Consider the following 27,955-nt stretch of genomic DNA (forward strand, 5'->3'; position numbering starts at 1 on the left):
ACGTATATGCACTGTATTATAATGGTAAATTTTATTTTTTCTAAATGTCTTCATATTTTAAAGGAAACATTCTATTATAAGGCGCTAGTGATCTTAAATGATTATTGCCACGTTATCAAGGTACTGTGTGTACTATTAGCTATTAGCAGTGTAAGTATACAATACGTAATTCAAACAACCAATCCCGAAAGCCTAAATTTAAAGCGTACAGTAGTACGCAAAGGGCAACAGCCCGCAGCCAAAAACGCGGGTTGTAGTTTTTTTACAACACTGGTCATGTAGTGGCGAACGGCTGCTCCTCCTCACCAGAACTACACAACCCAGAATGTCCCGTGCGCCAATTAGAAACGTCAACGAGCCAGTGAACATTAAGCGGAGCAGACCAAAATCCCAAACAAGGAAATGGTGGGGGAATAAACCGAGCAGATTATTTAATTAATGCATGTAATAATTAATATTTTATTTTTTATTGTAAATTAAGACGTATTTATGGGTTAGAATGGATTACGACTTCAAAACAAAGCTGGCCGCCGAGAGGGAGAGAGTGGAGGATCTGTTCGAATATGAAGGTTGCAAAGTGGGTCGAGGCACCTACGGGCACGTTTATAAAGCAAAGCGCAAAGACGGGTAAGGCGACTACGGACGTTCTTATTTATTTGAACGCTGAAAATGCATTTTCTCAAGCAACGTGTGGTTTTTGAACGGCGTGTTTCGATTTTAATCCCCTCCCAACGTGATAGTCTGTTTTTGTTTTCATGTCACTCACCAACCTCCCTCCTCCTTCCTGCTTATCTCCCCTCCAACACAATGTAGTAGCGACCCATCTTGATTTTACAGTGTGGCCAAGAGGAAAGCAAATGATTTTCACCCACGGACACGCACATGACGTCTTATCATTAGTGTAGTAGCAGTTCAAACCCCCCAGCCTCTCACCAGGACTGTACGATCAAACTTTTTTGTCCCTTTTCGTCCTAGTTGGATTGTTTCACTTTCACATTGTCACGCTACAAGCATGTGGTACTCCAATGCTTGCTGTTATGTTGTGAAATGACGTCTATATGAACATGTTTCCCACAATGCTGGCATGTATCAACTGTATTATTTGCTTTAAATTATGGGTGGGTGGATCGATCCGAACATCGGTAGAATCGATACCAAGTACAGTGGATCGCGATGGGATCGCTATTTTACAGTTTTCATTTTGGTTTATTTTCGTAAATATCTCATAGTGTCGTGTTGTTCCCTACTGTTACATTGCTTATATTGTTTACATACTCGGGGCATAAGTTATCATTATAAAAATTAGCTTATCACCCTTTTCTCATGCATTTCTAGAGGTGGGTGGCTACGGCACATTTTGGTATCGATTCGATAGTATATACAAAGTATATACAGTACCCCCAGCATGAAATTTCAGACCACTGCTGAAAAATCAAGACGCCCGTAACAACATCCAAGTAACTTCTTGTGTGTGGGCTTCCCAGCATGCCTTGCGGGTTATACATTAGTATAAAAGAATATGAGTGTGAATGGTCGTTTGTCTATATGTGCCCTGTGATTGGCCGGCCACCAGTCCAGGGTGTACCCCGCCTCTCGCCCGAAGACAGCTGGGATAGGCTCCAGCATTCATTTTCTACCGCTTATCCTCACGAGGGCCGCGGGGAGCCTATGCCAGCTGTCTTTGGGCGAGAGGAGGGGTACACCCTGGACCGGTGGCCAGCCAATCACAGGGCACATATGGACAAACAACCATTCACACTCACATTCATACTTATGGACAATTTGGAGTGGCTAATTAACCTAGCATGTTTTTGGAATGTGGGAGGAAACCGGAGTACCCGGAGAAAACCCACACATGCACGGGGAGAACATGCAAACTCCACACAAGAGATGGCCGAGGGTGGAATTGAACTCGGCCGTGCAGACCGCTGTCATTTATATATATATATATATATATATATATATATATATATATATATATATATATATATATATATATATATATATATATATATATATATATATATATATATATATATATATATATATACACACATATATAATGAAAATGTCATAAATAATAAAGATACAAAGGTGTCCAATGGGGACCACAACCTGAAGTGTGCGTGCTAATGTTACCTATAATCAACCTCTAATCATTCCACTTTATTTACATATTTATTTTCCTTTGGTCTTTTTTTGGCCCGGCCAATCGTCCTATACAGATTCTAATGAGGTATTTTGATGATCATGAGGTATTTTGTCTGGTAATGACACGAGTGCGGAACAAAATAGGACATTTTATTGGCAGTACAGTTAATTAGTATCAAGGATGTACACGCTTAAGAGCACCAGCAAATCCATAAACCTCTCAGTGCAAATTAGGCTCAAGTGGGTCTGAATTGAGCTCTTTTGAGGATTTGTTTGATTAGCACCAGCTGAAGCATGCTATCTATCATTTTGCATTGTTTTAAAATCTATTTACACGACACTCTGCGATTTTCTTCAATATTTCCATCAAACAAGTAAAAAGTCTTGAGTATGATGTAGAAAGTAAATCACACTGCAGTATATTGTCTTTTTTTTATCCCCACAGGATAGACGAGAAGGAATATGCACTGAAACAGATAGAAGGCACTGGAATATCAATGTCTGCCTGCAGGGAAATCGCTGTAAGTTTGAAGCATTTCTTTTGTGCATTTCATGTGAGTTTATTTCAAACATGTCAAAGTAAAACATACAGAAAAAAAATACAATAAAATAAACAGTAACATGCCAAAATAAAACCAAAACAACATTTCAGGATCCCAAAAGAAATAAGTTTTACTTGTTTGGAAATTAATAATAACAAAAAAAAAACACTTAGCTACCCCTACCCCTTTTCTTTGTTTAATTAATATACTTAATATACATAATATTATATTTACATTTTAAAGGACAACAGCAAAAATTGAAAAATCAGCAGTAATTTTCGTAAGAATAAAGTCAAAATATTAAGAGAAAAAAGTTGTTATTCTGACAGGAAGAATAGTCAAAAATTTCAGAGAATAAACTCATAATATTATGAGGACAAAAAAATGTCATTTTAGTAGCGTAGAGTTTAAATATTAAAGGAAAAAATATGTTTTTTCTAAAGGGGACCTATTATACTCATTTTTCGTCGCTTGGTATGGAGTTGTGGACTCCAACGGAGCAGCTACACACAATAACCAGCACAGGAAGCTTTCTAGTTCTTTCAGAATCTGCACCTATTCAGCTGTATTTCTTTGCAGTTTGTGCTTCCTGCGAATACGGTTTGTTTCAATGTATTCCACCCACGGTCCCCCTCCAGGCACGCCTACTCGTGGTGGCTGGTCACATTCAAGAGCTTAAAAGGACTTCCGGTTTGTGCCGCTAGCTGCGAACGGTATAGCAGTTGATAATAAATGACAATGTATCTTTTTAAAATGTCTCACTCGTCGTGCATCTTGCATCTCTTCATAGATCTGTCAGTGTCAATCATTATACCGGTCAGACAACATACCGTGTAGTTTTTGATGTGGATCCTCAGTCAAGTTCTTCATCGGCAAGCGGAAGCAGCTCTCGCTTTGTCATACAGTACCAGCCGACAGTGCTCATTCTGTATATTTGAAAAACAGTATACACATGTACTGTATGTAGTAATTTGTATTTATTTGCATGTATGTATATATTTTTATGTAGTAACTTTACTTTTTTTCAAACATTGGTTAGTGTCTGATAATGACTGACACGTTAAATAGGCATTGAAAATGGGAAAACACAAACACGCTGGTTCGGGTTGATGGGGGAGGGGAGGGGGGCATAAAAGCTAGGAATTCCTGCGTTACTGAGCAACAGAAAACTCTGACCTCGTCTGGCAGTTGGTCACCTTTAGAAAGCCTGATCAGAAGTTTGGGAAAACCTGTGTAAAAAAAACACACTGTTTGTCATATCATTGTCAAATTTGAAATGGGATTAGGTAATGCCTCAAGTTGTCACACCCTCCAAACTAGTTCATCTGAAGGCAGGTTTCTGAGAAAAAATATTGGCGAACCTAAAAAAAAAAAACTTGAAAAACTTGTATTTGTCAACGTCAATAGCATGTAGACAGATTCTTACTGTTGGGGAGGAGAATTCAGCTTGTTAGCTAACTTCCAATGAATGAATGACAGAACTTGATTCTATATATTTGTATGTATTATATCCAAATGAGCTGAAAATGAAACTATCTGAAAAACTGGTTACTTAACAAGCTTCTTAATTGCGTTATCACAGCTTAAATGTGTTATTATGAGCAATGAAGGGTTGCGTTCAAAGGCACTGCGTCATTTCAATTTAATTCACATTTTTGAATAAATTTTCCTTTGCATTTGTTTCATGAAGAGTATAATAAGCTATTTTAATGTTTATGCTTGTCTATAAATGAAACAATAGAATTATGTGCGTTGCCTTTTGCCCGAGACTATTTATCTTCCATTGTGAATATATTGATTCTGTATTTCTTAGTGTTTTATTAGCTAGCATGAGCTGTCATTTCCAGTGTGCAAACAGCTATAAATCCTAAGTGTATTTGCTGTATCGGTGGACGGTGAAAAGTGCAAACACAATGTTGCTAGGGATCAAATGATTCCTTCGGCTATTATTACCTGTCTTGTTTTTTCAGCAAAAGCACAAACCGAATAGGGCCAAGTTGTTTATAGTGCATTTGTGCTGCATCCTTTCATTCTGATCTGATCTGGTGTATGAAATCTGCAGCCTGGAGTCTATCACAGATAGCCCTGTTAGCAGCATCAAATGGCTGCTGCGTCTGCTTCTGCTGCTGCTGCTGCAACACTCGCTGCCTGCCGCTTTAATTCACGGTGGAGGGAAAGGCTTGTTGTTGATGTTGCTCCATTGAGGCTGCAGTGTGGCCAGCGGATACCTGCACAGAGCTGCCCGACATTTATCGACCCGTTGCTTGCCAACTGCATGTTGGAATTATTTTGTCTCCTCCGTGGAGTCGGGGTGCATCGGCACTATGCCTGTTTGTCAAACCCCCAATGCAAGTCCACTTCTCAGGCGTTGTCTTTACCACAGAGGATGCACAAGTCAAATAAAATACCAGCACACCACAATATCAAATGTCCACTTTAGCTGAAATGTAATAATTAATCGATGATTATGGAATGGAATGGCCTTTATTGTCATTATACAAGATGTTCAACGAGATTGGAGAGCTTAAGTATATAAAAGTAGAGTAAAAAAAGACAATTTAACAAGATATATACAAGATATATACAAGATATCCAAAATATACACATAGTATTGCACAGGAGCATATGCAGGAGCAGACATATTGCAGATTAATTGATTTTCTAATCAATTGGCAACTATTTTGGTATTCAATTATTCTTTTTTTTAATCTAACTATCCTCTGATTTCAGCCTTTAATGTCCTTAGCCATTCATGAAAGTGTACCTATAATCTTTGTGTTTTAGGCGAAAAGATGTTCACACATATGTATCTCTTGCTGTTTTTTTTAAAGGGGATCTATTATGCTTTTTTCCACTTTTCTGACCTATAAATGTACTTAGAATGTAGTATTCTCGTGTTAAACAACAACAAAGTTTCAGATAATGAGGTTTGCGCATTCAGAAGTGAGCCGTGAAAGAAGTTCGGGATGGCTCAAAATGCTCTGTTTCAGAGGGCGTTGCAAAACTGTTCTTTTGTGATGTCACAGAGGATTGGGCTGTTTTTTGTGAACATCAATGTGAAATATCCACCAAAATGTTGCTGAAGCGCCACCCTCGGCCATCTCTGTGCAGAGTTTGCATGTTCTCCCCGTGCATGCGTGGGTTTTCTCCGGGTACTCCGGTTTCCTCCCACGTTCCAAAAACATGCTAGGTTAATTGGCCACTCCAAATTGTCCATAGGTAAAAGTAATGTATTTACTTTTTTCTGTAATATTTCTGCTACTAGAATGAATTGTTCCTCATGATATTATTCTTGTAAAATTACTTCCTCCATTTTTGTAGCTGTTGGTTATTTTTTAGTTTGCTTGTTGAATTAAAAAAAAAAACATCCCCGGGTTGCAAATGGCCCCTGTGCTGCACTTTGGAAACCACTGGTCAAGGGCCAAACTGATTACTCGATTAATTGTTAGTTAGGTACTGCCTTTCCATATGATTTTATCATAATTATTTCCCTCGTCTTTTGCTGAAGGCACATTTACATTGCTTCTGTTCAATTCCATCCCCTTGGCGAGCCTCTTTAAAAGGTCGACTGGCAGGAATCTGGCTTAGTCGTGAGTATTTGGACCTCCTCCAGCGAGTGCTTTCCCTGTGACCCATTTTCCTCAAAAGGAGAGCAGCCGCTCTCTTTCTCCCGTTTCTTGTTCTCATATTTCATATGATTTATTGCTACTCTGGTAATAACGTGCTTGTGATTTGATTTGATACCATCCTAGAATATTGTTCCTTTTCGGTTACGATAGCATTGACCATTCTGCTCCAGCCAGGCAAATGTTGAGGAATGGTCCACATTGTGTGTGCTGAATAGCAAGTCACAAGACCAGCCTGCACGTGGGAAACTTTCCACACCACACAAGGCATTCAGAAAGGGTTAGAGTTTGGGTTGTGACTTGGTAGTGCTGGTCTAGGATCTGCTTGTATTGTTTTGTGAATGCTGAGACCAGTGGTGTGCGTGTGAAGACTCGTCATGACAGGTTTTTTTTTCCAGCTTTCCCTGTACGACTTTTGAAGTCGAATAGTTTCTCCTGTTAGTAACCACCAAACAAATATTATTAATGAGCCAAGATGGCAAACGCTGCAAAGGCTGCATCCCTCGAGGCCAAGATGGGCAAAAATGAATGGCACAGGATTGGTCGGTGTCAGCTAGGAGTACCTGGGTCTAGTTCCATGAGCAAAAGTATAGCTTTTGTTCCTCTTATTGCAGGTTTCAATGATCTCACAACAGACATAATAATAATAACAAACTAATAATAATAAAAATGTATACAATAATAGCACAGGCTATATACTTGTGGCTATAATCCACTACAAGCTAAATCTCAAATCTGAACCCCCAATGTCACTTCCTATTCTGTACACATCCGGAACACACACACAAGCACAAGTCTTATTTATGTCTTCTGTGGCTTATTTACTCTGATTATGTCTACTATATTGGGTAATAGGAGTGTAAAGTTGACTATAGGGGTGTTATTTCATGTCTAGAGGGCTCTAATAATGTTTAAAAGTGTGTTTAGAAGGTAATAACCAGGTTTTCTATGCTCCAACTACAAAATATCCGATATTTAAATAAGGAAATCATTCATGGAATGAATGTTTTTCAATGACGTGTTTGAAGATCTCCACACTGGCTGGAGTTTTCTAAAAGTTCAGTTTACAGGGGGAAAAAATTTATTGCGTTTAAAAAATATTTGCGTGGACAAAGCTTTGGTTGTAGGACCAAAGGGCATTCCTTGTTTTTTGGGAGACTTCTCGGCCGTTCTTTCATCCAAAATACAAAATGCACACATTAAATTTTACACAAATGGAGGAAATCGATGTCAACAAGCTACTGTAGGTTTGATGACATGAGTCAGCCAATTGGAGGATTTCAACGCTGTTTAATGTTCACACCTGCTTTTGTGTAGTGTGACCAGTGATGTTCTTCAGCAATGACTGACTGAGTCAATGACTGACTGAGTCATTGCTGCCTGTAAAAATGAATAATTCATTGTGTGGGATCCACGGTTTCAGTTTCATCTTACTCCTGAGTGAACAACGAGTGACTGGTTATAGACCATTTGGAATACACCAACAACAAGGAATAAACAATGCTGTGGTGTTTTGGGCAGTAGTCCTGCATGGAGCAGCTCACCGCCTTGAGTGAAGCAGCTCAATCATTAATGGCAGATGTCTCTTAAAGAGGACCACTTTCTGACCGATAAATGTAGGTAGAATGTTATATTCTCATGTAAAACCATGTCAAAGTTTCAGATAATAAGGTTTGCATTTGGAAGTGAGCCCTGAAAGAAGTTTGGGATGGATCTGAACACTCGGTTTCAGAGAGTTTTTTCTAACATTGCCTCACTGTGACATCACAGTGATCCGAAGTATTCGAATCACACTGGAAAAAAAATCAGAGATTTCGAAAATAAAGTTGTAAATTCATAAGAAAGTCATAAAGGTACTACAAAAAAAGTTGTAAAACAAAAGAATCGAAAAAAACTGTGAATTTGTGTTGTTGTGTCTTCCAGCTGTTGCGAGAACTGAAACATCCAAACGTGATTGCCCTGCAGAAAGTGTTCTTGTCCCACAGTGACAGAAAAGTTTGGCTCTTGTTTGATTACGCCGAACACGACCTTTGGGTAAGTTGATCATAACGTTCCTGGATGCAAATGACATTATTATTGTAATGGTAATGGTAATGGTTTTATTTCATTTGAACATGCATCAGATTACAATTGAGTGCATCCCATAATCAGTTCCCAGTTCCACATGTCCAAAAGGAGTAGGAAGAAGCAAAGCTTATTAAATCCTACCCCTCCATTGTTCGATTTCCTTACTCAATCCATTCCATAGTTTGATTCCACATACTGAAATGCTATGGCTAGCATAATGCAGTCCTAGCTAATTGGTTATTTTTAGCCTTATGCATTATTTTAGCTGTTTGAAGATGAACTATATCAGCAAGTTGAAGTATTTGTGATTTTAGAAATAAGGAGTTAGTATGTTCTCTGTAGGCGGCATTATGAATGATCCTTACTGACCTTTTTTGCAGTACATTTAGCGAGTGAAGATTACTTTTATAGTTATTAGCCCATATTTCCACACAATAAGTAAGATATGGTAGAACCAGAGAGCAATAAAGAGTGTGGAGTGATTTCTGATTGAGAATAAATTTTGCTTTATTCAATATTGAAATATTTCTGGCCACCTTATGTTGTATATTTGTAATATGAGGTTTCCAGCTCATATTTTCATCTATTGTGATCCCCAGACATGTATTTTCGTTCACCCTTTCAATGTCTACAATTGTCTGTGCATTTATGGAACTATTTGGTATTTGTCCAATATAGGTATCCTTATCCTGTTGTGATTTATCCAAAAGTGTACCATTTTGTTTTTCTTCCAGCATATCATCAAGTTCCATCGCGCCTCCAAGGCCAATAAGAAGCCTATGCAGCTGCCCCGAGGGATGGTGAAGTCTCTTTTGTATCAGATTCTGGATGGGATCCATTACCTCCATGCCAACTGGGTGCTCCACAGGGATCTGGTGAGCTGCTGTATTATCATCACTGCTCCACTTTCCCATGACTGCGCCTACTGCTCTTCCCTTCTATGCCTTGGGTTTGCTATTGTTGGTAGCCATATTTGGTGACCATATTTGGGCAAGAGACTACAACTGACTGAGTCACAGACAGGTTCGAACTTGTTCAAGAAGAGTTGAAACAACCCCAACACATACGTTGCACCATTGTTGATGAGAATGCTGACTAGGGTGATTCATACCTGGAGAGCACGCTTAGCAAGGTCCTCACAAGGGTGGTAGGGGTGCTGGAGCCTATCCCAGCTGTCTTGGGGTGAGAGGCGGGGTACACCCTGGACTGGTGGCCAGCCAATCACAGGGCACATATAGACAAACAACCATTCACACTCACATTCATACCTATGGACAATTTGGAGTGGCCAATTAACCTAGCATAGTTTTTGGAATGTGGGAGGAAACCGGAGTACCCGGAGAAAACCCACGCATGCACGGGGAGAACATGCAAACTCCACACAGAGATGGCCGAGGGTGGGATTGAACACGGGTCTCCTAGCTGTGAGGTCTGCACGCTAACCACTTGACCTCCATGCAGCCCCGTTTTTTTTTATTTTTTTAATGAAAATAATTACTACATGTGGGGGTATCCATGTGGTGTCTGGAAGATTTGCATTATTGTTTATGGGGAAAATTGGTTGTTTTTTGTATATTTTGGTACCTTTTCCAGTGGACTAATGGTGAAAACCTAGGTCCTACTGTAGATGTGTTTGTAATCACACGTCATTAAAGTATGTTACAGATGATTTGAGCTTGTTTTGTGCTGATAACAGCTGTTTGTGTGCTGTATTGCTGTGTTGTTATTAAAGTCAGTTCATGGTCAGGGCATCCTGTCATTGTTGTCCAGATTATCAACTTTGAGCAGGTGACTGGGTCTTTGTATAAAATAAATAAATCAAATTGGGGGGGCATTGTTTACAATGATCATGTTGCTGATTATTGTGGAATTCCCACAGTTCTTTCATGGAAAGAAGCCATAAAAGTCCAACAAGATGTGTGATTAAGCTGAACACATCTCAAGCATTCCTGCTGTTACATAACATTATGCTTAGCCCCCCCCCCCCCCCCCCCCCCCCCCCCGACAAAGCTTATATGAGCCGCATGCTTTGCATTGCGCCACTGCATGGTACCCATCCCCCCCTTGTCCTATCCTTCCACCCACCGCCATCAACACCACAGACTCTCCATATCCTCCCAGCCATGCTTTTTGCCCCCATGGGGGTTATGTAACTCTAGCTTGTGCTGTCAAGATGCTGACTTAGCAGCTCTGCGCACCCCAGCAAAGGCCTCATTGGACTGTACCATCACGCTGTCAGGAGGAGGTTTACTGAAGGTGATCTATCTCTGCAGTGCATTTGTATCTTCCTGTAAGGAACGCTCCCTCCCACATAGATGCACTTCCACACAAACACACGACAGAAGTGCTGCAGTATGGTGGACCAATTACAGACTACAAATCCCTCATAGAGACAAGACACCGTACATGGTCTGGAATTTAGCAACGGCATGGGACTTGTTAGTTACTGGTTGTTGTCATTTACATTAACAGTTACACCGGTGTGAAAAATGTTTCCCCCTGACCTGATTTCTTTTTTTTTGCATGTTTGTCAATGTTTCAGATCATCAAACAAATGTAAATATAGTGGAATCAAACTATGGAATGGCACCCATGGGTTTTCATGTAGCAGCTGTTATCCCGACAGTATGAATCCCCTCGCCACAGTATAGGCATATTCATTCAGTCAAGCGTGAAAATAGAAAGTGATGATATTTTTAAGCAAACAGGGAAGCTAGGGTTCATAATTATGACTCTGGACCAAAATAATATTGACATGAATTACAGGTGTCATTGTGAATGTGGTCTTCATAGGAGTAAATGGCATACTCCAGCCAAAGAGCTGTTTTGTGTCCCATGGGTTAACCTCGCCACAGGGATATTGTCTAGCCAATCAGTGACTGTTGCTTGGTGGTGAAGAGAAGGAAGTTTAAAGGAGACCTATTGTGCTTTTTCCACTTTTCTGACCTATAAATGTAGTTAGAATGTTATATTCTCGTGTTAAACCATGCCAAAGTTTCAGATAATGAGGTTTCCGCATTTAGAAGTGAGGCCTGAAAGAAGTTTGTCAGAAGCAGAGCTTCTGACAAAGTGTGTCCGGCAATGAGTGCTCCTCCTTAGAAATTAAGAAGGGGGCAAATACCTTTTCACACTACTGTATAATTAATATCCCCAAATACTAACACAAAAACAACATCACAATAGCTAACATGTTTTTTGTTCCTATCTTGTGCAGAAACCAGCTAACATCCTGGTCATGGGAGAAGGACCTGAACGAGGAAGAGTTAAAATCGGTGAGTTGATTTTTCTTTTTTTTCTTTTTGAAAGAAGTAAACCGTGTGGGAAATACATCCACTGCTATGGATTCTTTACCAGAGAAAGAGTCCCACTGATTTTAAACAAATCTTAATAATATGAAGAAGGGAGTAGTGGGGTCTAACATAGTGTGGAAGTGTTTTAGTTTGTACTTTTTGTGTGTATGCGTGTAGGGAGTGGGGCTTGTGAACAGTATGCAATAAGGAGATTAGCTCGAATAGGAGTACAGAACTCCCTTTGTTTCCCACAAATTCAGCCATGAAACTGATTTGTAGGTTGCTGATAAGCAGACGTTAAAACTTCTGGAAACTTCATATTACAAATATACAACATAAGATGGCCAGAAATATTTCAATATTGAACAAAGCAAAACTTGTTCTCAATCAGAAATCACTCCACAGTCTTTATTGCTCTCTGGTTCTACCATATCTTACTTATTGTGTGGAAATATGGGCTAATAACTATAAAAGCAATCTACACTCGCTAAATGTACTGCAAAAAAGGTCAGTAAGGATCATTCATAATGCCGCCTACAGAGAACATACTAACTCCTTATTTCTAAAATGACAAATACTTCAACTTGCTGATATAGTTCATCTTCAAACAGCTAAAATAATGCATAAGGCTAAAAATAACCAATTAGCTAAAAATGTCATCCAATACTTCTCGGAGGAGAGAGGAGAAATATGATCTCAGGGAAGAAGTACATTTGTAACATTTCTATGCAAGGACTACGTTATGCTAGCCATAGCATTTCAGTATGTGGAATCAAACTATGGAATGGATTGAGTAAGGAAATCAAACAATGCACAACAATGAGCCAATTCAAGAAACAATACAAGCAGTTGATGTTTGCTAAATACAAGGATGAAGAGTCTTGAACCAGTCATGATGTGCTATATATATCACTATATTGACACTTACTATGGTACCCATTATGGCATTGGATGCTCATATCACCGAGTACTTCGGTACGAGGTACATTATTTAAAAAAAAACCAAAAACCTTAAACTGTATTATGGAAAACAGGAAGTGAACAAATGTAACAGTTACTGATTGTAAAAGTACCAGATGGAGGGGTAGGATTTAATCAGCTTTGCTTCTTCCTACTCCTTTTGGACATGTGGAACTGTCTTCAAAACATTTTTGGCCTGACATTGTTGCTGCATTTTTCCATGAGCCAGGTGAGCAGGGGATTATTGAGGGGCGACGTAGCTTGACAGGAGTCCTCAACCTATAGAAAAGATGAAACAAGTGGCTGTTAGGGCTCAGAATGCGGTTGGTCCTGTTCAACCAGTGTGAAAACAGATTGTGGTGGTGGGGGAGGTTGGGGGGGGGGGGGGGTCATCTGCACTAATACATGAGGAGGGTTGCATTCTTGCAAATGCTCAGGGTTGTTTTTGAACATTAACAAGCTGGTTATGTGTTTGCATATTTAAAGTGCTGGTTCAAGCACTGTCATGCACAGGTATCGGATGCTATGAATAGGAGCCCACAACACATAAATGAGCATAATAGATCCCTTTTAATATTATTAGAGCCCTCTAGACATGAAGTAACACCCCTACAGTCAGTGAAAGTATTTTTGAAAGTGTGAAATGGCGAGGAATGACTGCACTTTGCGTTTTACTAAATTCTTCAGCAAATTTCAATCGATGTTACATCAATGAGAGAATAGCTACTGCAGGAAGTAACTGTACAAAACATTAAGTTAAAAAGTCATTCTCTTTTTGTTCATGTAAATGGGCACACAAAAAATAGATTTTTTTTTAATCATTTGACAGTCCAATTAGCAGTCATTCATGTCTGATGTTGGCATAAGTGGCCCCGACCAACCTTGAAAAAGGGGCCACCCTGCTCCACATTCATATCCCTCCATGATAAAGCCTTTACTCATTTATCTTTCTGTCTCCTCATCCCCGCCTTATGTAGCTGACATGGGTTTCGCAAGACTCTTCAACTCTCCCCTCAAGCCCCTGGCAGACCTGGATCCTGTGGTGGTCACATTCTGGTACAGGGCCCCGGAGCTGTTGCTGGGGGCGCGACACTACACCAAAGCTATTGGTGAGTTTGTGGGCGTTTGGCATTCAAAGAGTGAAGTCTCGAACATTTCTATGTATTTTCTACTGTAAAGACACCTCACGGGGTGCTCATCTAAGGTGTGTACATTCCAGTGGAATGACACATTCCGTGCTGTGTACTGAAGATGTATCTGTCATACATATGACGGGAATGTTACAGCCGTGATCTTCATCATGACAGGACATGTACTGTACATGTCTGGAAAGCCATCGTTTGAGCTGCTTCATATGCTTGGATTGCTCAATCATGGGCAACAGGCTGGATCTTTATGATTTTGGGTCAACATTTGCAATAAAAGTGAATAGTAATGATTGGATTAGATTCAGTTTCAGAACTCTCCACTTGTTCTGTTGATATGCCTCACATACTTAATTTTGTTAATTTTTCCTATATTTTGTAGTTGTTAAATTATATTTTTTTAAATGTGCTGGTGGCCAATAAAAAAAAACACACATGGCACCCGGGCCACACTTTGGACACCACTGATATAGAATTATTTTACTTCTGTGTGTCCCGGCAACAATGGTGCGGTCAGTGACCACCAAACAACGTGCGAAATATCAACACTTGAAGACATAAACATTACCAATGATGCATAGAGACTTAAATATGTACAGTTTGACCAAAATCCCCAAATTGCTAATTTGCTAGCATCCACTGTATACAATACAACATCAACAATGTCACCGACACAACAAAACACACTAATATAATTGTGAAAATGAAGAGATACCACCCTTCTTATTACTAAGATCCCCTACATGGTCATGTGACGGTGTACTGCACTAACTCGTGTGTTTGTGTTTGAACCCAGACATCTGGGCAATTGGCTGCATCTTCGCTGAGCTGCTAACATCAGAGCCAATCTTTCACTGCCGCCAGGAAGACATCAAGACCAGTAACCCCTTCCATCATGACCAGCTGGACAGGATATTCAGCGTCATGGGTTTCCCCGCAGGTCCGCACTAAAAACAAACAAACAAAAAAAAAAAACGCAGCACTAGCAACACAAGCAATTCTAGCAACACGATCAACACTGGCAATACTAGCAGCACTAGCAGCACTAGCAACACTAGCAACACATTTGCAACACTAGCAACACATTTGCAACACTAGCAATACCAGCAGCACCAGCAGCACTAGCAACACCAGCAGCATTAGCAGCACCAGCAGCATTAGCATTAGCAGCACTAGCAACACAAGCGATTCTAGCAGCACGTTTAACACTAGCAATACTAGCAGCACTAGCAACACTAGCAGCGCTAGCAACATGAGCAACACTAGCAGCACTTAGCAACACTAGCAGCACTAGCAACACTAGCAGCACTAGCAATACTAGCAATACTAGCAACACTAGCAGCGCTAGCAGCGCTAGCAACACTAGCAGCGCTAGCAGCACTAGCAACACTAGCAGCACTAGCAACACATTCGCAACACTGCAACACTAGCAACACATTAGCAATACCAGCAGCACTAGCAATACTAGCAACACTGCAATCCCAGTCAGTCATTTGTTCTCCTTTGGTAATAATTACCACAAACGAGCACATCCGCTGTTTAATCTGTGTTTTTACAACCACAGATAAAGACTGGGAAGACATTCGGAAGATGCCGGAATATCCAACACTGCAGAAAGACTTTAGGCGAACAACGTGAGTAGACGTCGCCGAATTCGTTCCAATGAGTTGAACCCATGCTAAATCAATATGGACCCTGCTTTGCTTTGAATGGATGTCTTCAGTCGTAATGTCTTTCCTTTTGAACAGATATGCAAACAGCAGCTTGATCAAATACATGGAGAAACATAAAGTCAAACCAGACAGTAAAGTTTTCCTGCTGGTAAGTACACACACTTTTCCTATTTAGTAGTACACTTTTTAACCAGTTTTATAGAACTTCTTAGCATATATCTAAAATATCAAAGTGGTCCTTGCATCCTTCTCATTTTCCTGTCTCCTTTCTTTGTCTTTTGGAGCACTGTACCATGCACTGATGAAGTGTTCATGCGCACTGCGTATTTATTTTAGTTCCCATCGGAAACATTAGCCACGTTCACACGAGGAGTTTTTCCTGTTTACGAATGACTTTTCTGAAAGCAATGGTATACATGGAAAGGAATATTCCAATCTCTTGTTTACATGAGTCGCTATAATCAACCAGAATAGTCAATGGTGATGATGACCTTGTGTCACTCATGTAACCTCAAGTAACCAAAGGAACACCTGTTTTGTTGTGTTTTCCAGTGTATACCGACCAATCGTTATTATTTTCAAGATGGTATTTCTGGTAAAAGTAAAATAACATAAAAAATTTTTTTTAAATACATTAAAATTCATATTTAACCGCACTTGTTTACATTTGGGGAGAAGTTTGTTAGCTTTCAAAAGAGCCCGAGTCCATACTCCAAATGACTCAAGGACAGCTTTACAGCTTTAGTTGTTTAGCATCAAGTCAGCCTCATGTATTTGTTTGTATTTGTATTACTCTGTATTGCAGTATATTGCAATATGCAGTATAAGTCGAAGGTTTGGACACAACATCTCTTTTGATGCGTTTTCTTTATTTTCATGACTATTTACGGTGTAGATTCTCAAAATGATGAATGTGGAATTATGTATGTAACAAATGATGTTACATAATTATGTCTTCCTCAAAAAAGGAAACCTTTGTTTTTCTCTCACTGTGCTCCGTGAGATGGATGGATGGATGGATGGATAGATGGATAGATGGATAGATGGATAGATGGATAGATGGATAGATGGATAGATATGCATTTTTTAGATGCATTTTTTTTCTGCCTTCAGCTCCAGAAACTACTCACCATGGACCCAACAAAACGAATCACTTCAGAACAAGCACTGCAGGACCCGTACTTCCTGGAGGACCCGCTACCAACCACTGAGTGAGCCGTGGCATTTTTACTACAAACTTTTTCAAAAAACAACTACTCTGTACTGTACTCTACTGTAGTGTAGCATCTAGAAATATGGTAATGGTAATGGTTTTATTTCATTTGAACATGCATAAAAAAAAAGGCCCCCAACATCGAAAGCTTTAAGTCTCGTCTTAAAACCTACTTTTATTCTTTGGCTTTTAACTCGGAGTTAGTCGTTGGTCCTGTGTCTTTTAGTTCTTTTTTTTTTATTTTCAATGGTTTTATTTTTTATTGCTTTGCTTCTTGTTTTTAATATTTTATCTATTTTACTATTTTATTTCTTATTTGATCTTTTAGTTTTGGATTAAATTCAATTTGTACTTGGTCTCCTAGCTGTGAGGTCTGCACGCTAACCACTCGACCGCCATGCCGCCCCTTTTATTTATTGTATTTTATTTTTACTTTTTATTTCACTCGTCTCTGTAGCACTTTGGAAACTCTTTTTATAAAATGTGCTTTATAAACAAAGTGGATTGGATTGCATCAGATTACAATTGAGTGCATCCCATAATCAGTTCCCAGTTCCACATGTCCAAAAGGAGTAGGAAGAAGCAAAGCTTATTAAATTCTACCCCTCCATCTGGTACTTTTACAATCACTAACTGTTACATTTGTTCACTTCCTGCTTTCCTAATATAGTTTCCTTTTTTTGCCATAAGAATATGACTTTCTGGTGATGTCAGGTGATGAGACAACATAACAGTACTTGTTTATGTGTGAACACAGCAGACATCTATCTCTGTCTTCTGCTACTATAGTGTGTTTGCTGGCTGTCAGATCCCATACCCAAAGAGAGAGTTTCTCAACGAAGACGAACCAGAAGAGAAAACAGAAAAGGTAATTCTTCATATTGACATCAATACAAATATGCTGTTGTTGCAAAAGGGATAGACGCACATCATTTATTTACAATATAACGCAATTCATCATTTTGCTTCCAGGCCGTCCATTTGTTTACAAAGCGATTTGTAAATGTCTTGTTATTCTTCACTTCCTTTGTGTGTTTTGTTAAAGATTTCACATCATTGTCTCGTTATCGGTGTGTTACAGTAGTTTCTGGCTCCCTTCCACGTCCTCCTCCTCTGTAGTTGTGGCACAGAACCAGAAGGCTATTTTCCGGCTAGTACAGACCTTAATATCTTTGAGGTTCGGATGTTAGTTAGTTAGTTATCTTGTCTTGAATGTGATGTAACACATTTTTAGTTACTTCCTCATGCCAGATGGTATTCAAACCAGCGACAGATTTGTGCCCAAATTGTCCAAAACCCGGACATCAGTCTGTCCACACAGGAAGTGATGTCATCAAAAGTGTGCTTCCTGTGCCTTATTTTTCCATTCCATTCCTGTCATCTTCATCTGCAGCTGTGGGGCTTACCTGTTCAGCAGTTGGAATAATAATAATAGCATGTGTGCTTGCAGAACCAGACCCAGCAGCACCAGCAGACTACAGGTCAGACTCAGAACCAGAACCAGCAGCAAACAGCAGCCCAGCAGGCCACATCTCAGCAGAACTCAACCCAGACCAACGGCACCACAGGGGCTAGTGGGGGTTTACAACATGGACAAGACCAGGGTCCCCCTAATAAAAAACCCCGCATCGGGCCCTCTGGTACCTCTTCAGGCACCGGGGTGCTCCAGTCAGAGTACCAGGTAAGTACAAGTGAATACATCAACTTTTTGTTTGGCCGGACAGCTAATATAAAACGCAAATGTCACGTCAGTTTAGCCAGCGAGCTAGCTAGCGAGCAACGTTATAATACAACTTACAATTAACAAGCTAATGTGGTCTGTCTTCGGGGGAGAGGCGGGGTACACCCTGGACTGGTGGCCAGCCAATCACAGGGCACATATAGGCAAACAACCATTCACACTCACATTCATACCTATGGACAATTTGGAGTCGCTAATTAACCTAGCATGTTTTTGGAATGTGGGAGGAAACCAGAACGAAAACCCACGCATGCACGAGGAGAACATGCAAACTCCACACAGAGATGGCCCACAATAGAATTGAACTCGGGTGTCCTAGCTGTGAGGCCTGTGTGCTAACCACTCGTCCGCCGTGCAGTCGCTGTGTAATGTAGATTGCAGAAGTAGATTGAATCAGTGAAGTTAGATAACGGTGTTAACCGCCTCCTTACAACTAGCTAGCAAGCGGGAGAAAGTTGGACGGTGCATTCAATGACCGTCAAACAAAGTGAGACAAGTCGCCACTCGCGACCAACAACATGTGGCGCTCTGTGGAAACAGTTTGGACACCCACCCACACAAAGTGCATGAACAAGAATATCCGATAACGGTTACGTGGTCGTCATGGTCCTGCAGACGGAGCTGATAAGAAGTTACGAAGTGACTTTTGTTTCCTTTCCTGGCGTCCGTCGTATCTGACTTGAGTCTTATCACAACACCAAGACGAAGGACACGGCTGGGTTATGTGAAGGTGATGAAAGGAATGTGTACTGCAAATGGGAGGGAGCATAGCATAGCATGCTGGCCCCCGCGATATCACGGTTATCACTGTCATGGCTGACGACAGCCTATTATTAGTAAAAATATTATGTAGTGTAACATCTGTGACATTGTGTGTGCCTTTAAGAGGCGGGGCTTGGGAAGTCATGTGAGCTAGCAAGAGTTGCTGAGTGTTAGCACGACACCGGCTCTGGTCCTGTGCCGGTCACACAGCTGTGCTTTTTGCCTGTATTATCACGTTATTATTATTATTATTATTATATAATTATTACTGTCTTAGGGTATATGAGATTTGATTTTTGACCAAAAAATCAGCAAATTGGCAGAGACGTGAAGCCTGAATCATGAAGGACTTTTTATAGATTCTATTGCAGGTGTAGCCGCACGTGGTGTATATATCGTAGCTGTCAGCGACCAGCTCATGTGATTATTGATTGACATAGTCGATGACATTGCTGTTGGCCTACTTTTTCCTCAGCATTGATCCCATGCCCAAAGGCTATGCCACAATGCACCACTCTTCTATGTTGTTGCTGTCATAGACACAAAGATAACATGTTCTCTATAAAGACTCCAGTTGAGTTCTATTTAAACATTTTCAATGACAATTTACACTGAAAATCTCATAGACATGCTGGTGATTAGCATTAGCGGTTTTATGTGGTGAATGCGAAGGCTACAGTCACACTTTACGAAAACACGGTATCCATGGAAAGGAATATTCCAATCTCTTGTCTACATGCGCCGCTATAATCAACCAGAAAAGTCAATGGGGGCATGCCTAATAAAACGTAAACATCAACATCACGTGATAAACGTTTCACTTGTTGGAATAACTCCATATTGCCAGTTTTTCCTTCGTCCAGTCTAGAAATTTAGTTTGAATCAAAAACAAACTTTCCACAGCAGTCCAGTGCCGATTGCTCGCCTCCATTTTTAAAACCGAAGAACGTCTAAATGCCTAAATAAAGCATTTTTCAAACATAAAAATAACAGCAAAAAATTCACAAAACAAATGCAAAGATATTGTGAAGTAATAGAAAATAGCCTTGTAGTAAAGTAATGTTACACTGATGACACAAAAGCCGCCTCAGGAAAAACTCTCCAGAAACCAAAAGCATAAAAGGAACAACAACAATGAACTCACTATGCTAACATGTGTATGTTTTTCGTATTATTATGTCTACTATATTGGGTAATAGGAGTGAAAAGGTGACTATAGGGGTGTTATTTCATGTCTAGAGAGCTCTAATGTGAAAACCATGGTCATAAACGTGTTTAAATAGTTCATTTATGAATAAGAATCCAACCTGGTGGAAGTTCATTCATCACAGTCGGTGTGGAACCAATTAACCGAGCTTAACGAGGTATTACTGTATTTTAGCTTCATCCTGAAAAGAGTTAGCCATGTTTGGCGGCTAACGCGTCTCGGCTCAATAAAATGTCGCTCTCTCTCTCTCTCTCTCTCACTATCAGCACTCCGGTTCCCGCCTGGGTTACCAAAGCAGTATCCAAGGTTCCACTCAGCCTCAGAGCACCATGGGATACACGGCGTCATCGCAGCAGAGCTCCCAGTATTCCCACCAGACCCACCACCGTTACTGACACTCCCAGTGAAGCGGGAAGCGGCAGACGGCAGGCGCCATCTTTTGGCTGCGGACCAGGAAGCGTCTGCTCCGTACCGGTTGGCCGTTTTCTCGAGGCATTACGTCATTCCAGATCCTTTAGCGTGCGGTGACAAATAGGAAAAGATGGAAGCAAACGTTGCCCGTCTGGGCTGGTGAGACGTTTTAATGTCAAATAAGCGTCAAGGCACCACACGTGTACTCCAAAAACTTCTGGCACTTCTGAAACACGAGTAGGAGACGTTGCAGCTTATATATATTTACCTTATCTAGCACCTTTTTTTCTAGTTTCAGGTTTTATCCCCTTGCTCGTTTGTTGTAAATACTACATACTGTATGTAGTACGTAGGACTGATCGCAATCCTGCATAATCCAATGCAGATTTTATGTAAGAAAGACATTTCTACAAACAGGAAATCAGCTCCCGGGCTGATCACATTGCAGGGAAAGACAGAACAATTGAACTCACCACCATCCCATATCCATAGCGCTCTTTCTCTGATAGATTTGAAATGTACAGAAGCAACGTAGTCCTCTTTGTTTTTTGTTTTTTTTACAAGTTGTGTACATTCTACTCTAACAGGATGCGATTGGGAGTGTTTTGGACATCCAGCATCCAAACGTGCGCATAAACGTACAGGGCAGCTAACGGTAAGCCCCGCCCCCTCACATCCCTCCTTGTATGCTTCATGAGACTGTTACTGCCTGATGTCAAATTGTTTTTTTAAGCTGTTATTATTATTATTATTATTGTTGTGTGTGTGTGTGTGTGTGTGTGCGCGCGTGTGTGTGTTATGCATGTTTAACTTTTGATTCACTTAAAAAAAAAAAAAAATGCACTGACTTGACAGAAGAGCGTAAACAAAATCTTGTGGGCCCAAAACGCTGAGCACAGGTTTGCTTTGGATAACATCATGTCCAAAAGTTTTTTTTTTTATGCAAATACTTAAGTCGTTATTGTACTTCATCTCCAAAAACAGTATATCATTTGCCTTTTTAACAGACTAAAAGTCAATTCAATGGAACCCGTCTAAGTCGACCAACTCATCAAGTCCTGGTCTACCGTGTTCTACGAGTACAAGTACTACAAGTACTACACTTTCACACTAATGTACATGCAAAACAATACTATTTTATACAAGGTATGCTGGGAAGCCCAAATAAGGCATGGATAAGACATCATATGTGTCTGTACAGTACTTCCTACACTGGCTGTTGTCTTATCAATGGAATATTACTGACACCTAGTGGCCAGTGTACATACTACATATCACAACATCTTTGAATGTGTATTTTACTTTATTTTGACATTTTTATGCTACAAAATGCTTCATTTAGCCAGAAAATATGTAAAAATGTGCTTAAATATGTATATTCTTTGAGTATTATGAGACATATTGAACCATAAAACAGCAATATATTTTTGATAAACAGTAATGAGTGTATTCATTCATTCATTCATTTTCTACCGCTTACCTTAACGAGGGTGGCAGGGGTGCTGGAGCCTATCCCAGCTGTCTTAGGGGCGAGACGCGGTGTACACCCTGGACTGGTGGCCAGCCAATCACAGGGCACATATAGACAAACAACCATTCACACTCACATACCTATGAAACTACGTGAAAACAATAATCAATCAAAACAAAGGAAGAGAAAACTCTGTCTTATCATGGGACCTTTCTTCCTCTTCTTCAGTGGGAGGTTTCTCAGCCGCAGCTCACAAAATGTATCCTTTGAACCAGAATGGAGAGAAACTATGTTAAAAAAAACTAGCATCAATTGTAAAATCCTGTCCTTTTGTGTCTGGCCAAGGTCACAAGTTTTTAACATAGTGTCGTCAGTGAGGGATGTCCACTTAAACGGGTTCCACCATCTACGCTGGTCTATGTTTTCCCGAATTTTAAGCATGAAAGTAAATAATAGAACCAATTGGATCAGCAGGATTACACGGAAAAACTCCAAAAACCAATTGGCTCATGGGCCAAGGAAGAATCTGTGCAGTAAAGGTGCAGATACAGTCATTTGTTTTATTAGTATTCAACATTGAAGTGCCTGTCTCCACAAGAAGCACCTAGCATGTTTTCGGAAACGGGAAACGGCCCCTGGGGTTACTGTACAGCGCAAAGACCCTCAATGAAATAATCCATGTTTGAACACCATTAACAGCTTTATGTGTTTTTGCAAATGTGTGACAGTTTTTCCTACCAGGGGTGACCTTGCTTTCTCCAGTGTGGGCCGCATACACATAAACTAAAGGATGGGGGGGGGCACTTTTGTACATTAAAGATGCTAAAAGCAATAGGCCGGTATATGCTAAGCTATATGAACCAAGCTTTGTGTTATAGCTGACAAAGCAAATGAGTAATATGTTATTATATGAACTTATTGGATTTTTACTCGATGCCAAGGGCACGTTGGACACCCCTGGATGTAAAATTCCGTGTCTTCACGAGGAATGTTTGCACATTGAAAGTAATGTCATGTTTGCTGTTGATTTTGGTGAAAATGTCATTTTTGTGTACTTTACAAGGCACTCATTCAAATGTGTTTTTAAGTATAGTGGACAGTATTCATTTGATTTTATGTTTTTTTTACCTACTTATTGTAATCAATATTGTAATGTACTAGAATCATGATATAACTACATTACATTTTTATTTTATTCAATTCCAATGTTTTACTATTGTTTATCACACTGTCTGATGTCTAATATTAAGGCTTTACTTTCTGTGTCAGGGGTGTCCAAAGTGCATCCTGGGGGTCACTTGTGGCCCATGGCTGTTTTTTTTAAATTGCACATTCTATAAATATAATTTAACAAGAAAACAAATACAAAAGTAGTAAAAATCAACAAAATAAATGTTGTTATGAGTAAAAGTCACAAGTCAAAATATGAGAAATAAAATGTCATTTTAGTAGCATAGAGTTGAAATATTTTTTAAGTTGTGTTATGAGAGAAATAAAATAAAATTGTAATTTTTTAAAATGTGGGTTCTGGAAAAGGTGTTAAGACGGGAATAAAGTCAAAATATGATGGCAATAAAGTCATAATATTACAAGGAGACAATTTCCTTTAGAAGAAAGGTGAAATATTTGGAAAATTATATTTAAAAAAACAGCAAAAATGGGTGTGCAAAGGCTGAAGTTGATAATAATAATAATATAATGTTTTTCCCTATCAAATATCAAAGTTGCATCCTTTCACTTTTCACTATGTGGCCCTCACTGGAAAATGTTTGGACACCCTTGGATTCTATACAGTATATTTAATAATAACTATAAAATGTGTCATTCTGTGGTGCATTTGATGGAAATATCCGCACTGTTTTATTATCGCTACCTCCCCGTGCTTGAGTAGGGTTACATCATTTGTTGACTATATTTTCATTACAAAAAAAATGATCATGTATTTTCCCTTCACCACTGAATGCAACGGGAAAAACCAACACTTCACATGGAGTTTAACCCATAAGAACACAGACCCAATAGTGCTTTAAGTAAAATGGCGGGGGATACATTTTCTGAAATACTACTAATTAACATCAAAGATGTGTAAAAGTGACATTTATTGAATGGTTTATTAGTATTTTTGCTACGCTCAGGGTTTCCATCACATTTTTAAGGCTAAATTGCTTGATATTTTCCTAGCTTGTTTTCTACGAATTCATTAAAAACATATATAATAAGAACAGTGGTATTGTAATATTGTCTAATGTCTTTAAAATTAGCTTTAATGGCAAAAAAATACGCTTTTGGCGATAAGCTAGCTCACCTGATGCACTGCCATTTTGAGGCAGCTATTTCCTGTGGTAGCGCCATGATGTCACGTGATGATCACCCCATGCCACTTAGGGACTTAATGAGTTTAATAAGTCAAGCACAAAGCTGTATAAAACACATTTAAAGTTTGGTTCTTATGGGCTAAATCCAATGGAGTTCGCTGTGAAGTGAAGACGTATACTCTTTTGGAGTAGGGAAGGGCAACAGATGGGCCACAAGTCAAACAAACAATTAGGAAACACTGACCCCTATTGAGCGAAGGGAGAACTGCACTTGTTTCCCATTAGACTTCAACGTGTAGTATGTGTGGTGTGTAAACTTCGTGTCTCAAATGGAATACTTCCGGCAGTACACTTCACTAAGTATACTTTGTACACTGTGTACTTACTTCCTGCAAGTGTAGTGCTGTTCCACATGCATTATCATCCTGATAATAAGCAATATTTACCCACTTCTTCACCTATGGGTTTCTCCTCACCCGCCATTATTTACCATTAGTCCCGCCCCTTCCACTAAGTGAGAAGTACGCCAAAATAAAGTGCGCAAATGGTGAGTGCGCAGTTAGGTGCACTGAACACCCTCAATAGTCACCATCTTGTTTGCGTAGCTAAGTGAAGTGGTTGCAATTCACCATTAAAAAGGAAAGTAAACATTGCCAATAACATTTCGCGAAGACGGTAATCAATTTGGGACAGCACTACACTGATCAAAATGTGTGCACACAGTTTACTTCATGTACTGTATACTTCATGAAGTACAGTAATCCCTCGCCGCCTGCGCTTGAAATTTCACGGCTTAACTAATAATTTATGCTGTTTTTTGGTTGTATTATTATTATTATATATTATTAGTAAAAAAAAGTATGCATGTTTAAGCTAATTTTACATCTTTAGTTTGCCTAAATGAAACATTTTCAAGCATAAAAAGTGTCCAAATGACTCAAAATAAAAACATAAGGCAGGCACAAACGTTGCGATGATATGTAGTATTCCGCACAGGCCACTAGGGGTCAGTAATGTTACATTGAATGGGACAATAGCCAGAAAGAAAATATAAAAATAACAAGCTTTCCCAATGCTAGCCAATGAGTTTATATTATGTTTTATTTTCTTTTATTGGGTAATAGGAGTGTAAAGGTGATTATAGGGTTGTTATATGTCTAGAGGGCTCTTATATTGTATAAAAAAATTGAAGTTCTCTTTGCTCTAACTGCTAAAATATTCAATTTATAAATAAGGAATCCTTAGCGGAAATTCACTTTCGACTGGGGATGTCCGATAATTATTAGTACTGATAATTATCAGCATAAAAATCGGTTGATATCGGTATCAGATTTCATGAAAACCCATATTTAAAAAATGCTCTATACAATACATATGTATTCATTCCAAAATAGTATATATGTTACACATAATGGTATCGCAAATTGAGACAATATCAACATATCGGTTATCGGCAAAAAAGCCAATATCGGACATCCCTACTTAGGACGGTCGAGTACGGCGCCAAATGAGGGATTACTGTAATCATCCCAGAGTACTACCACTCACTACCATGTTTTATACTGCATCTATCAGGCGTTGGATACAGAAGGCAAATTTGAAAAAAAAAACATTGGACATTTTTCAAATGCACTTTTTTCAAGAAAAAAAAAAGTTTTCTATCCAAACCAGCAGATATTTACGAGGTTTAATCCTCCTTTTCTTCCTCCCATGACATGACAGGAAGTAGCAGAGGACACTTTGTAGTACACCTCCACTCCTTGCCCCCACCAAGTATTACAGAGTATCATGCAACTCCTATGCAAATATGAATTTTGCTTTTCATGTGTGTCCTTTTTTAAAAAAAAACTGCACTCTAAATGAAATATTGTATTAAAAAATGCACATATATGTGGGTAAATATATATATATATATATATATATATATATATATGAATCGTATACAATCATATTTATTGTGTCCATCTTATCAATCAACAGTAGACATTTTGTCAACTTTCCTCTGCCTTAATAGAGTAGCTCTATATAGAAATGTACCCGTGTCTGTCATGAAATGTCCTTACTGAATGTGTTGACGCCAGCGCCGCCGTGTAGACGTACGATACGCTCGATATGATCTCATTTCATTCTGCTTGACTTCCACCTTTGTTGTTAACAGTGGATGGTGCCTTTGTGTTTACAGGCCATCGTCAAAGATGTCTTTCCTTTTTTTCCTTCTTCATCCGCATAAAGTGGTATGGATATTTTGCAGAACTTATTTCTTCCTATTCAGTCCATTCCTCATCTTCTTTGCTCGGCTATCTGTTATAAATTAGCACAGAAAGTGGTTTTAATGGGCGGGGCAACATTTTCCAGCAGGAAGATGCTTTGATGAGATGTGATGTTTTGTAAGTACGATACTCTGGAATTGTTTCTTTGTGTGTAAAACTGCATTTTAAAAGTGGTTCATTACTGTGGGAGCCATGTTATAGGATAGAGCAGGGGTGTCCAACACGCGGCCGGCGTGACACTTGTGGTCCACAAATGTTTTTTTTTTTATTGGCCCAAGACACATTCTAAAAATACTAGGGATGTCCGATATCAGCATAAAAATGCAATATTTCCTGTAGTTCATTCCAGTACAGGAGATATGTCATGTTACACATATCAGTACAGGCTCATATCGGTATCGGAAATTGAGAGTTGGACAATATTGGCACATCGCTTTTCTTCAAAAAGCCAATATCGGACATCCCTAAAAATACAATTTAACAAGAACATGAAAACAAACTGCAAAAATGGAAGGTGAAATATGAAAGAAAAATGTGTATACAGTAAAGTCTCGTTATATCGATATTGTCGGGAGTCTGAAAAAATATCGATATAACCGGACTGTCGATATATCCGATCCTGCGCCGAACTGCATTAAAAGTGGGCAATAGAGCAGCTTAAATCAATCTTTGCTTAAGGATTTCAATACCAAAAAAGAACACGGCGAACGGCTGCTTCCAGTCAACTTTCTTTTTCACACTTCCACCACCAGAGCACAGCACACACACCGATTCCCGCACTTCCTGGTTCATAGGTCATGCTCAACCCGCCCCACATAGCTGGCCAAACACATGCCTGCAACAGAACCAACTGCGTTCGTGGTTTCTCTCGTGTGTATAGAATAAAAAGATATCTGAATACAACACAATTAAATACATGTATTTGTACGCTTGTGTCTTCGTTGGAATAGGTGTGTATGCTATGTCAGTTGGTTCTTCTGTTGCAGGCATGTGTTTGGCCAGCTATGTGGGGCGGGTTGAGCATGACCTGTGAACCAGGAAGTGCGGGAATCGGTGTGTGTGCTGCGCTCTGGTGGTGGAAGTGTGAAAAATAAAGTTGACTGGAAGCAGC

General features: G+C 39.6%; 1 protein-coding gene across 2 annotated transcripts; it reads left to right on the forward strand.

The window, feature by feature from the left end:
* The first annotated feature begins 351 nt into the window (after nt 1–351).
* cdk19 (cyclin dependent kinase 19) lies at nt 352–27,556 on the forward strand. 2 transcript variants are annotated; one of them, XR_009129035.1, is made up of 14 exons: nt 352–627; nt 2,597–2,672; nt 8,243–8,353; nt 9,121–9,261; nt 11,601–11,658; nt 13,614–13,745; nt 14,578–14,721; nt 15,346–15,415; nt 15,530–15,602; nt 16,568–16,665; nt 17,457–17,535; nt 18,118–18,348; nt 20,644–21,443; nt 21,796–27,556. XR_009129035.1 is itself a non-coding variant. In XM_058067094.1 (13 exons), the coding sequence occupies exons 1-13, from the start codon at nt 500–502 to the stop codon at nt 20,770–20,772; spliced, it is 1,470 nt and encodes a 489-aa protein (XP_057923077.1). In that variant the 5' UTR covers nt 352–499; the 3' UTR covers nt 20,773–21,726. The 2 variants fall into 2 exon arrangements, 1 of the variants encoding a protein (XP_057923077.1); XM_058067094.1 differs by lacking the exon at nt 21,796–27,556 and having other exon boundaries at nt 20,644–21,726.
* The last annotated feature ends 399 nt before the right edge of the window (nt 27,557–27,955 follow it).

The sequence above is a fragment of the Doryrhamphus excisus genome, chromosome 1, assembly GCF_030265055.1.
Source record: "Doryrhamphus excisus isolate RoL2022-K1 chromosome 1, RoL_Dexc_1.0, whole genome shotgun sequence".
NCBI lineage: Eukaryota > Metazoa > Chordata > Actinopteri > Syngnathiformes > Syngnathidae > Doryrhamphus > Doryrhamphus excisus.